Source organism: Pygocentrus nattereri, chromosome 9, assembly GCF_015220715.1.
Source record: "Pygocentrus nattereri isolate fPygNat1 chromosome 9, fPygNat1.pri, whole genome shotgun sequence".
Lineage (NCBI taxonomy): Eukaryota > Metazoa > Chordata > Actinopteri > Characiformes > Serrasalmidae > Pygocentrus > Pygocentrus nattereri.
In genome coordinates this window covers 29509400-29522370 of record NC_051219.1, presented here as the reverse complement: position 1 = coordinate 29522370, position 12971 = coordinate 29509400, and the positions used below count along the sequence as shown (strand labels likewise).

The window sequence follows — 12971 nt, the reverse complement described above, 5'->3', positions numbered from 1 at the left end:
AGTAAGGTGAAAATGAGCATTTCTATGTAAACATGCAGCTGCTTAAATAGTGATCTACTACAACAGTGGCTGTTGTCATGAATTCTGTGACATCTGTATTTAAGATGGCTGCATCAGAAAATTAGCGTTTTTAACACAGCAATTCTCTGCATTTCTACAGTGAAATTTGTCACAAATTTCACTGGCTGAATTTTTGTTCTCAAAGAAAGTCACCATGAAGCAAAGACATGTACTTCCAGGGGTACATGCACCACTGAGCAAATCTCATTGAAATGAATAGTCGCTATTGCTAATGACTCTTTCCAAGTCCTATAACACCTCCATGGGTCAAACCTTCCCCCAAACCCCCTCTAATTTGCACTCTTTATTGGCTATAGATCTGATAGATCCCATGGACTTCTTAATGCTGGTAATAGATAGTGTGGATATGGAGCTGATAAGAGGGATTATGTTTGTATGGTCTGGAGAGGGGTATCAGAGCACTGAAGCAGGGTGAGGAATCAATAGCTCATTGCTGGAAGTTATCAGCGAGAGCCAGTGAGAGATGCTGACCGGTGGGGACGGATGTGTGATGGCCGTTGGGATGTGTCCGCCAGCTGCTGCACCACTTCAGAATCACCTTGGGAGACTCTATCCCACCTCCTCACTCACGCTGAGTGCAATCTGCTGTTTGGATCTGCTGCCTCGAAAAAGAAACTCAAACTTAATGCTCTTAGGAGAAGCTCTAAATTTGGGTTTGATACTGGAAATAATCTGTTTGTGGTTTTATAGGATTGTATAGACTGTAGTTTAACCTCTTCAGGTCCAGGCTTACCCTGTTGTTCAGTTATAAAATGAAGACTTATTATCCAGTTACTAATGTAATGTAGTAAATAAAATAATGTATTTCCAGTTGGTAACTTTACAGTAGAGAAAGTGTTCTTTTTTAATATACTTTATTTATAAGGAATCGCAGAAAAACACACAACCCATGCTTATAGAAGATGTTCTTAAATGTAAGTTGATGTAATGAGATTTTATTCCAAACGATTTTGACCATTTAAGTGTAATTGGAAGCTACAGTGACAGAAAGCTGTAAGATAAATATGGATTAAAAACTAAATGTTGTTCTAAGGGACTAACATACTGTAGAATAAACTATTTTTCTGGACCAACCATCAGGCCAGTCTACTAGAGTCACTGTCATTTACTGAGTCACTGGTTGAGTGACAGACTGATACCCATTGTTGAAATGTGCATACATCACCTAACTAGTGTGGCAAATGACAGACAGTAGGTGGCTGCATACATTTCGTGAAGCAACGAAAACACCTGCATTCTCATACCCCAAATGTAATGCAAACATAAGACTAATAAAAGAAAGGCAGAAAACAGTAACACAGTGGTGAGTACTTCATGTTTATTTGAGCCTGGGCTGTGGACTTCAGTTGGGCATTCTCACCTCGCAGTAAAAGTAGTTTTACACAGGGAGGGAAATGTCACCAAGTGATAGTAACATTACATGAGCCCTAAGTTCATTAGAACAAAATAGTATTTTGGTATCAGTCATGCCTGGTTCTGTTTTCTGTAAAAATAAACAAATGTTTAATGCTTGTTTTAGTTCATAGGCAGTGTTAGCATTTGTTATGCTCAGCTTTTCAGGGACTCTAATATTGAAGGGCTGGGTTATTTGGTGTGTGTGGTTGTAGCTGACCGTCAGAGCCTAACAAGCTATCAGAGTGAGCTTAGAATCAGCGCAATGTTGTGTGTTTTCCTGTTGTTTTGTATGTATTTTCCCAGAAATTCCAGTTGTGAGTATGAGTATGAACCAGAACCTGACTCGTTGCGTTTCTCGAGGGAGCCTGCCTCGTTACAATATTTTTATTGTGTTGATTTTTAGACTGAACACTTTGTAAAGAGTTTGTCAGTGTAACATTAGCTAGCTCAGAAGCTATAGTTCTAGTGATGTTAACCTATATGCTAGCAGCTAGCATATGGCAGGTTGTTTTCAGTTAAAGCTGAAAGCTTTATAGAACATTAACAAAATGCCATTCAGCATAATAAATCTGTTGCAGTTTAGATTCACTACAGTGTTAGGCTTCCTGTTTAAAAAGCTGTACTCCTGAGGTGGATTGTGATGTAGCTAATCAAAATTTGACATATTGTTAACAACAATTTGCTACCATGCTAAAGTTAGCTTCCCATATTTTGAAAAAAATGAATTGGTATGTTGCAATTTCTAATCAGATTGAATAGTTTTATTTTTTTGTAGTAACTGTTGCTATGAAAGAGTGCATTTGTGGGCAGAGCTTAGGCAGGTCAATTGACTTTCTTTTGTAAAAACAGGATTATGAATGCGTTGATTTCACTGACATGAAGTTTCAGTAACAATGTTGTTTTGTGTGTTTTTTTTGGCAGTTTGGCAGGACAGAAGTTATTGAAAACACACTAAACCCAGACTTTGTGAGAAAGTTTGTTTTGGATTACTTCTTTGAGGAGAAGCAGAACCTTCGATTTGATGTGTAAGTGCATTTTTAAAATCAAATTCTTTTTTGCTACTATGTACTAAATGTATTTGAGTTGGGTTTATTATTATTATTCATTATGATAAATATTGTTGTCAATGGATTTCTCATTCATAAAGGGGAATTCCACAATTTCTTTCCTTTAAATGAAAAATTTCTACATAATCGTTAAAATGTAAAGAATGAATTTTTCAGAGTGGTTTGATGTGGAGTAGCTTGATCTAGAGAAACTTACCAAGTCACAGTAATGGTGATAGGTACCAGTAGTCTGGTTTAATGTCTTTGAAAGCTTTCTCAAAGAAAGCTGTATGAATGGTCATTAATATGCTGCTTGATGTCTGATACACTGTTTTACAGTAGTGTTGCAACAGGCTTTGACCTAAAATGTATTTTTTTAAGTTCATTAAAAAATGTTCACACACATGCATGTTCAGTGGTCAATTTGGATGGTAAATAAATTGGCTGTATTTGTATTGTAGTTATCGTGAGTCATGGTTCCTATCACCAGCACTGTAAAGAGAACTGAGTTCTCCACAGTTAACTATCTGTCATCACACCAATCGACGACTTTTAATGACTGAGTTAGGCACAAATTTGGAAACACTAGTGGATTTCAAGGCACTATTTTATAAATAAGGCATGTGTCCTTGTATTCTGTTGCAGATATAATGTGGACTCAAGAAGTTCAAACATTTCAAAACATGTAAGTCTGTATACGGTTCTTTCTTCTATCTAAGACACACAGTATTCTAAATTGTGATTCAGTACTAAATATTTATGCTGTTTTTTAGAGTAAATATAACTAACAGATCATTTTGATCTCTATACTGCTGCCGTGGATATGTGGACCACAGAAAGTAAGTCATGTACATCCAGAGAAATTATGAACTTGTCATGATTTTGTCCTCCTCTTTTTGCCTCTCATTTTTTCTTTTTAGTGAAAAACAGCCACATCTTCTGTTGCTCTGTTTCTTAGTCAGATTCTTGTTTTATTTTGCAAGAACATAAAACAAACTGTCAGTATTCTTGCGACGAGGCCTTTGTTTTGTCTCTTCATTAGCTTCCTTTGTATGCTGTGTCGTTGTCATTGATTCATCAAATCCATTGCTTTTAGGTTGCATCAGTTAGGCATCATCTGTCTTTTAATTCAGTGGGAGGCAGTGGAGGTGAGTGTTTGCATGTGCATGCTGATATGGTCTAGACAGGGCTGCCGCTGTGTATTCTTGCCGGTGCAGCTGTGGACGACCCACATTCGTCTGTAACTGATTAGTGTGTGTCTCCTTCAGTCTTTCCTGGGCCAGACCTTCTGCACTCTGGGAGAAATCATTGGCTCTGCTGGGGCTCGTCTGGAGAGAGTGTTGTCGTAAGTGTCTGCTGCCTTTATTCTTCATCTTACAGAGCACAGTCTTAGCTATTTAGAACAAGTGCACTCCCACTCCACTTCATCAAGGCCACAGAACACTGACCCAACATTCTCCACCAAACACCAGCAATCTAGGGGATAAGATTCTAGAGCAGTGTGAATGGGGAAAACATTCTAGAACAATGAGGGGCAGTGGGGGCCGTAGCGGATTCTAGAACAGTGCAAATGTAGAGAAGATTGTAGAACTATGGATGAGGGATAACATTTCAGATCAGCATGAATTGGGATAACATTCTAGAACATTAACAGGTTGAAATTATCTAAAACACTGTGAAAGAAGAGAATGTTCTAGAAAAAAGGATGAGCGAGAAGATTCTAGAACACTGTGAAAGGGGGAGAAGATCCTAGAACAGTGTGAATGGGGAGAACATTCTAGCAGAACATGACAGGAGAGAATGATCTAGAACACTGTCCATGGGGAAAGCATTTCAGAATAGTGAGAATAAGGGGAAAGATTCTAGAATAGTGTGAATGGGGAGAACATTCTAGAATGATAAGAATAGGGTGGGGGCTGGGGATTCTACAGCCGTGAAAATGGAGCGAAGATTGTAGAACTATGGATGGGGGAGAACATTCCAGAAGAATGTGCATGGAAAGAGCATTCTAGAACACTTCAGAAGGGGGGATTCTATAACAATGTGATTGGGGAGAACAGTCTAGAACAATGTGAACAGGACCAAACATTCTAAAGCAGTGTAAATGGAATAGATTGTTTTAGAACAATGCATGGGAAGAAAGCATTCTGGAACCGTGTGAAAGGTTTCTAGAATAGTGTGAATACTAAGAACAATCTAGAACACTGTGTATGCAATATAATGTTCTAGAACACTGTAAATGGGAGGTAAACTTTCGATAACATTAAATGCAATTAACATTTTAGAGCGACATAAACCAGGGGGTGAGGGTTGGGGGGACTTCACTAGTTTGAAGGAATAGTCTGAAGGAATAGTTCGCCCAAAAATGCTAAACTTTATCTTCATAATTCATGAGTAAAATTGGTCAGCTTGCATTATGATTATAATGTCATTCATAATTGGCCATATTAGTATTAATGGGTGAAGTTTCTACATAAAATTTCTAAGTGAGTTTGCACAGCATATTAGTACATTGACAGATTTATGTTTGCAATATACAATCACTGTCCACTTTTAATAGCTACTCACTTTCCACATTTTGAGCTCCTCCTAACTTATAGATTCACTATATAGATGTAGATGTGTACAGTTACAGACTGTAGCTTGTTGGTGCACAATTTGTGGCAATGATGTACAAATCTGAACTTTGAATTTCAACTAAAAGATGACAATATTGAATAATAACATTATAACGACAATAACATTATTTACCATTGTTACTAAGCTATGGACATCATTATCACTGTTAATGGCATTTGATTGACCTCTTTGAATCAGGCTTGGATGAAACCTCACAGACTTTTGCAGCTTACCCCTAGGCTGGAAGCTGCCTCCATAGAAGACTCCACAGCAAACAAACACTTTAAAGCACAGATTAGTCTGGCCTGCTCCTGTCTCTCTAGTAGACCCCCCTTTGGAATCCCCCATTCAGTTATGTGTGTATTTGCCTTATCATGCGTATGCAGCCCAATGGCTTTCTGTTCCCCATGCTCAGATTGCACAGCTTTGGCTGATGCGAAAAAGAGAGCAATGTGACAGGGTCTTTTGAGGATGCCACCGAGTAACTACTGACCGTGGAATTTCCTTGCCAATATAAAGTGTGCTTGGTAACACGCTTGTCTGGTTGTGCCCTCTTTCAACTGCACTACACGCATAAATTTAGGTTTCTTCAATGAGAGCTATGATGCTTTTATTGAAGCAACTGCACATTTTTATTCCCGTTTAATAACCACTAGTTAGCACTCTGCAAATGACATCGTATTAATCAGTAGCTACTGGTTTTCCTTCATTAGGCATGTTAGCTTTATGCAGTTTTCAACAGCATACCAAATATTAAATGCCCAAATCTCAACACTGTTCCATGTTGTGTTGCTAACAGTAAATGAAAGTGGAGAGCAACCAAAAGATACCATTACAAAACTGGCAACTTTGTGGCTACAGCCTCAATTCTTGGTTTGCCATATCATCATGTTTGATCACATTTCTTAAAAGTGAATAGATGCTAGGTAGCATTATGCAAATGTCATGCTAATAGCGACCACTATTTGTAAGCCATGTTTGGTCAAATTAGCTTTACTGAAAAACCCTTAAAGAATCACCTTTTTAGTAAAGCCAATGGTTCTGTTTAGAGCTATGAGGCCTATATAGATCAATTTCATACTTAAATAGTTCTTAGCATGATGAAGTGGTTCTTTAGACAGATAATGTGTTGTATTTGGTTCTGTACACAACCTTTTTGAAAATGGCACCAAAAAAGCATTCCTCGATTGTTATGATGTCAGGATTTAACCCTTGAAGAAACATTTTATAAAGTGTGTAGGTGGTAGGCTTTTCAAAAGCATGACAAAGCTACGACTTGTCTGTTCATATCTTTTGTCCTTATTTGTACATTTGTAGCTTGTGCAATTCTGTGTTGCTAACAGTGAATGAAAATAACAGCAGCAGATGGTTAGCGCTATGTAATGATACTTGATTAGTGGCTAGCTTCCATTCATTGTTAGCTATGTTATAATAGTTGGTGAAACTTCCAATTAAACGTGTTAAAGTTCCCTTAAATCATGAATGAAAACAGCCACTAGCGTCATCATTCTGACCAGTAGCTATCTGCTGCCTTTCACTGTAGCCATGTCAGCATGTTATATCATTGCCATGTTAGCATGTTTGGCTGAACTGTTTATTTACCTTGTGCTTAGTTGTAGCTTATGAATTGTAATCAGCATACCAAATACTAAATCCCAAAAACGAACTCGTTTTATTTTGTGTTGCATTCCTATCAGCCATGGTTAGCATTGCACAAATTACATTACGAATTGGTGGCTACCACGTTCCATATATTGTTAGCCATATTGTTCCTTTAACTCCTTTTTACTTTATCATGCCAATTACTAAATCTTAAAAGCTAACTGTTGTTCATTTTGGGTATATTGCTGAACTAGGCTTGCCTTGGACTACATAAAAGGATCACAGTGATTAGAAGGGGCTGTGCTATTCTGCTATAAGCCTATAGTCAGGCTTTGAAATCTGGCTTATCTATGACTTTTTGTGTGTGCCTTTGTGTTTTAACTTAGCGTACAGCATGTGATTTGTGTTTGTGTGAGAAGAATGCATGAGAGAAATCCCCACAATCCCCTTGGCCTTTAAAGTCATTGTCAAATGCTTCACCATGCCAGCAGACTGAAGTGTATTTAAGCAGAAGTGGGCAGCGATTGGGCGTCCTTTAGTAGGTCAGCCTGTTTTCAGGTACCGACTGTGTCACTACAGTGTGGAAGTGAAGAGAAGAATCACTACTTTCTTACCTGCCCGTTTCTATGGCAACTCACCAAGGTCTCCTGCACTATGCACAGTAGGCTGGGGCTGCGATTGGGCAAAACATCCTCCTCCCTGTGTTTCTGTAAGATAAGGCAGGGGAGTTTTCGGGGCAAGGGAGGCCAACGGATCATGTCTGATGCAAGGATTTGAGTGTAGCTCTGTCCCAGAGTCGATTTGGAACCTGCTAATGTGTTTTTCTGCACTGGATCAGGTTTTTGGCTCAAACTTCCACTGTGTTCTAATCCTCCACATGAGACTAGACCTTATAGTCTATATAACTGAAACACAACTACAGTGAAAAATCAATTTTAGAGTGATTGGAACACCTGAATTCAAAGATTTGGATGGGTGACTTTTGGCAATATAGTGTATGTACTGTCATGCAGTACTATGCAAAAGTCAGGGATGTTGAATGTTATAGTTTGGTTTTCAACCAGTGATCTTTCTTTCAGACTCATAGCACTGAGATGTCCTCTCAGATCTTAATGAAGAGTGAAGCTTGATTTTCTCCTCTCTCTCAAAGATGAAAGGTTTAAGTGCTGTTTATCTGATGGGGACAGTTTTGATGGTCTTCCAGGTCTTGTACAGTTGTGAGGGGTCTTATTTTCTCTGCATCTTCTCTTTGTTCCTCAATTTTGGAAACTTCTGTTTGTGTGATTTTTCTCCTATCTCCTTTATGCAAATGGATTATCTTAAATCTAATCTTCCCAGAAATACATACGCATTATTATCTAAGCTGCTTATCCTTCTGGGTGGTGGCGGGGGGTGCTGGAGCTTATCCCAGCAGTTGTTGAGTGGAAGTCAGGAAACACCCTGGACAGGGAAGACACCCAGACATACACATTCACACCTAGGGCCAATTTAGCATCTCCAATTGGCTAGACTGCATGTGGGAAGAAATCGGAGCACCCGGAGGAAACCCACGCAGACACATGCAAACTCCACACAGAAAGGGCCCTGGCTGCCCAGCCGGGGAATCGAACCGTGGCCCAACATTACCCAGTAAGGCACTGTACCACCAGGATAGGGTTAGAATTTGTTTTGGGATTTAAGTATAGATTAAAGGCTTATTTATACTTTTGTGAAGGTGCACATAAATGGATCTGAAGTGAGATGACGGTTCAAGGGCAACTGTAACTTGCAGAGGCCATCAAGTGCATCAAGTCACACTGTGCTGTTGCATCAAGCAAACACTGAATAGCTTTCTGGTAGCACTGGGTTAAGGTTAGAATATGTTTGGTGATACACTGACGCAGAAGTATAATTTGCTTCAGGTTTTGTGTTAATGGTTAAGGAAAAGCTGTGTTAAATTTCATAGAGTATTAGTTGAATGCCAAATAAAAACAACATCTAGTAAACATCTACAAAGCACCTACAGTCAAGCAACAAAATAGGTCTTGGAATGGTTTTGGTTTTAAATTTGTATACCTCCTCTGTAAAACATTATTCCTCGGTCACATTCCTTCACTCATTGGAGGAACCGCTTCTCATTTGTCAGAAACTAACCGTGGAAAAAACCCAACGTGTTAAAAGCTGATTTTTGAAATTGGTTCTTTGTCTGCATATTTTCATATTGGCTCTGTCAGTCTATTTCAGAAGCAGCTTGCTGAAGTCACTGGAGTCAGCGTACAAAACAGACTGGCCCAATTAGATAAAGAAAGAAAGGCATGACATTTTCTGTAGAAAATGCTCCCAGTTCAATGCTGCCGGACCATTCATCACAGCTGTGCTCCTGTCACAGGTGTGTATTGAGATATATGAGGTAGAAATGGAGCTGAATAATCTGCCAAAAGGACTTAAACGCTGTCCGCAATAGTGTGTTTAACAATGGCAAGGCTTCAGTAGAAGTGTGGATTTACTCCCTATCCCTAAATAACTAATATAAAATATGAGTGCCCACACATTAAAGGATTTACATCATGAGAAAACAAATGTTCAGTTCTTTTCTAAATAAATGGAAAATGAACAAGCTTCTAAATGTAGCATTCAATCCACATTGAGTCCATACATGAAAACTAAGCGGATAAAGCTGCTCATTTGAAATTCATCATGGTTGTGATGTCACAAAATACAGACTTCAAGAGTTTTGTTCTGCCCATAAATGTTGAAGTGATGCAGACTGTTGTTACTGCAGACAGTCTTTAGTTAGAGTGGAGGATGCAGAGAAAATGACTAAACGCAGCTGAAGATGTTTTTTTCCAAAATCTTTGAGGATTTAAGTCCTTAAAAGTTTATTCTGTCCAAATCAGCACAAACCTCTTTTTATGCAGCCAACTAATGAACAGGTCATCATTGTTGTGCCCTCAAGCCACAGTGTTTCTGAATGGCTGGTTCATGTCTCCTCTGACTATCCATCCATCTTATTGCTGGTCATCCTCCTCTTTTACCATCAGCTCCTTTCAGTATGTCCAAAATAAGAGCTTCAGCTGTTTATCTGGGCTTCAAGTGAGAGGTGAGGTTTGATTTGTTCAACGAAACTTTCAAAAGTCTTCACCAACATCAAAGGACAAAGGCATCAATATTTTCCTGTCTTGCTTGTTTACTGTCCAGCTTTCATATCCATAAAGAATCACAGAGCAGACCACAGCCTGGTCAATTCTGGTCTTTGTTTGTAGAGACAAACTTGCAGTTGAAGATCTTTTCAAACTCCTTCTTCCTTGTTCTGCCGCCGAGTGCTAGCCTGTGTCATATTTCTTGACTGCAGGATCCTTTTGTTGTTAATAATTGATCAGAGTAGGAGAAAGCTGTCCACCATTTCCACATCTTCTCCATCAGGGTTAAAGTTAGCTATTTTTCCTGTCAGTAAAGCCTTTGTCTTCTTCATACTGAGCTAAAGTCCCATCATTTCACTTTGTTCTTTAACCTTCCTTATATGAACCTTCAGGTGTTCCAGCATTTCTGCTATGAATGTATGCTATGCATATTAAAGTTGATTGATATTTCTTCCACTAATCCTGAATTCCTAGTCATCTTCTTTCAGTCCGGTTTCTCTTATTGCATGTTCTGTGTACTGGTAGAACAGGGTCATAGGTAAACAGATGGAAACTTTCGAACATTTGAAGCAAATTGTAGGATTATAGCTGCAATAGAGGACTGTGCAAATCATGTCCACATATTGGGAAAGTAATAATGAAAACAGAGATTATTAACATATCAGTCTTATTGGCACAGTAACACGAACAGCATGTTTAATTCAAGAATAGTTGGAAAATGGTTGTATTAAACGGCGCATATTGTGGAAGTTTCCTTGTTTTTTTAAGTAAAGGCATCTTGTAGCAAGATCGGCAGTGCCACAAGATGCCGTCCGCAGTACCATCAAAAACGCTATTTTACTCGGGGAGGAAGTGCAGAAACAATGCATGGGCAAGTCTTACATAGCACTATTTGCAACATCAGATGCCTTCAATCCACCATTACTGTCCATAAAAAAGAAACATCTCGAAAATTGTTTACCAAAGAAAGCAAAAATGTTCTTTATTTTTAATAGAAGACAATGGAATTTTTACTTTGTGAAAGTTTGAAACGATGGTCCTCCCCCAAATTTTCAGTTATCCCACAACTTCATTTATAGAGACATTCTGATTCTACAAGAATTCAGCATTGATATTCAAATGATTTCTTCTCTAATAATAGACAAAATATACATTAATTAGTTTTTGTGGTCAGTCACATCATATAATCTAACCTAATATTAGTTAGCACACAGAAGCAGTATGTGCCAGACATGAAGGGCCATAAAGCATTACACCACCTGAGAAAGAAGCAACAAACATGTCTCTCTAGATCCTCACACGTGACAGGCAGGCTGCTATCAAAAAAGAGCTCAGTTTTACAGGAAACCATCTTTTTAGATGATGTTAAAGCAAAGTGTTCGCACATTTCTGACTTAATGAGTTGTGCAGAACCCTGTACTGTACTTTCCGTCATCTGTTTTCCCTCTTTCATTAGAGTGATCTAAGGAGCACAAATGCCATCATGGCAACTAATCGATGACGAGATTTGTTGCCAAAAATTTTTCATTATCAGTGTTATTGATAATGTTGATCAGTTATTACACCTCTGGCCTTCTCTGCAGGAAACTTTCCTCAAAAGTTTTTTTGAAAAATGTCTCTCAACGTTTGACTTTTTACAAGGCTGAAGCCAGCTTCTCATTCACCAGCTTCTTGTTCTAATTTTCCCATTCCACCTTAAATGGTGTCTAGGGCGCCAGAATGTAAGTGCTGCACCATTTAAGGTGGAATGGAGAAATCAGAACAAGAAGCTGACAAATGTGAAGCTGATTTCAGTGTTTGACACTTTCTCAATGCTAGGTGAGATTGTTGTTTGTGTTGCAATGGTAGCCAGCAGTCTGTGTGCCAACCTTTAGTGTTAAAAGGTGAATTAGCAGTTATACATTATCTCCAGCATTTAAGACCATTTACTTATTGTTCTATACTGCTGTGTTAGAATCAGCCGTTTTTTTTTTGTTTTTGTTTTTTTACTCCAATGGAGGATTATTTTATTTTAACCTAAAAATCTTATTATGCTGTGGAGCTGCAACAGAGCAGTGAAAGAGAAAAACCAAGACCGGATGACGACAGGCAGACCAGCTCAGTAGGGGTGATAACAAAGGCCAGGTTATTATTAAAATAATAAGTGCAAATTTTATGTCTTTTTTATTAGAGATGGGGACTTAAGTCACACTAAACTTAGGCTTGACACTTACTAATTGTGCTAACTAGCTTCTGTGCTGTATATACTACGGTGGTTTGGCCTCTTTTCTTGTAAACACTGAATTCAAAATGCAGGTTTTTTTTAAAGCCATGATGAACCTGACTACACTAAAATTCTCTACTGAAGACTCAAGACTCTACCAAGAATCAACATCTGACCACCTCTGTTGTCTAACGCTGCTGAAGAAAAACAGTATAGACTAGTATGAATCTAAGCTGGTTTATGCAGCTCTAGTGCTGGTTTAGCTTGTCACTCAGCATGGTCATGCAGGTTGACCAGTATGCCAGCATCCAAAACACAACATATCATCACTGTCCAAAAAAGTCTACATTTTTCTCAACAATTTTCATTTTTCTACTTCATTTAAACTCAGAAGCTGCCCTTTATATTGTGTGACAATGCCATGATAAACGAAGCAACAGAAATACTACAAAATGACTTGGAATAAAATCTTGCATTAAATGTAAATAGCACTTTTGCCTACTCCTGCAAAGCTGCCATTTTGGAGAGACCTTTTTTTTTCCTCTGGCCAATGATATGCTGGTTTTGCTGGTGAGCAGCTACGCTTGTCTATGCTTGCCTTTCTAGCAGGGAACGCTGGACCGCACTCTAAAATACCCATTTCCTATATGTTCTTTTGCTTGTGTTCTGTTTTTCTAGATGTTTCAGTTGCAGATGTATCCATTTTTAGGATGACTTAAGGTGAACTTTGAAATAAGATGTGGCGTCTTCCGTTCGTCTACCTGAGGTGGTGAAACGGTTTCAGTGAGTGAAGAGTGAATTTGTGGCTACGTGTATCTTGTATTTTTTCCCCGTTGGGCTCCTGACAGCTGCTGCATTTGACCTCCCAGAGGGAGCGTCTGTGAGATACTGAGATGAAACGGCCAC

At 38.7% G+C, this 12971-nt stretch overlaps 1 protein-coding gene across 1 annotated transcript in view; it reads left to right on the top strand.

The window, feature by feature from the left end:
* cpne9 (copine family member IX) overlaps positions 1-12971 on the top strand; it is an 82002-nt gene that overhangs the window by 26677 nt on the left and 42354 nt on the right. The window contains exons 4-7 of the mRNA XM_017705977.2: positions 2398-2501; positions 3168-3207; positions 3359-3361; positions 3791-3867. Coding sequence (XP_017561466.1) covers positions 2398-2501; positions 3168-3207; positions 3359-3361; positions 3791-3867 — 224 coding nt within the window. The remainder of the gene's footprint in view (positions 1-2397; positions 2502-3167; positions 3208-3358; positions 3362-3790; positions 3868-12971) is intronic.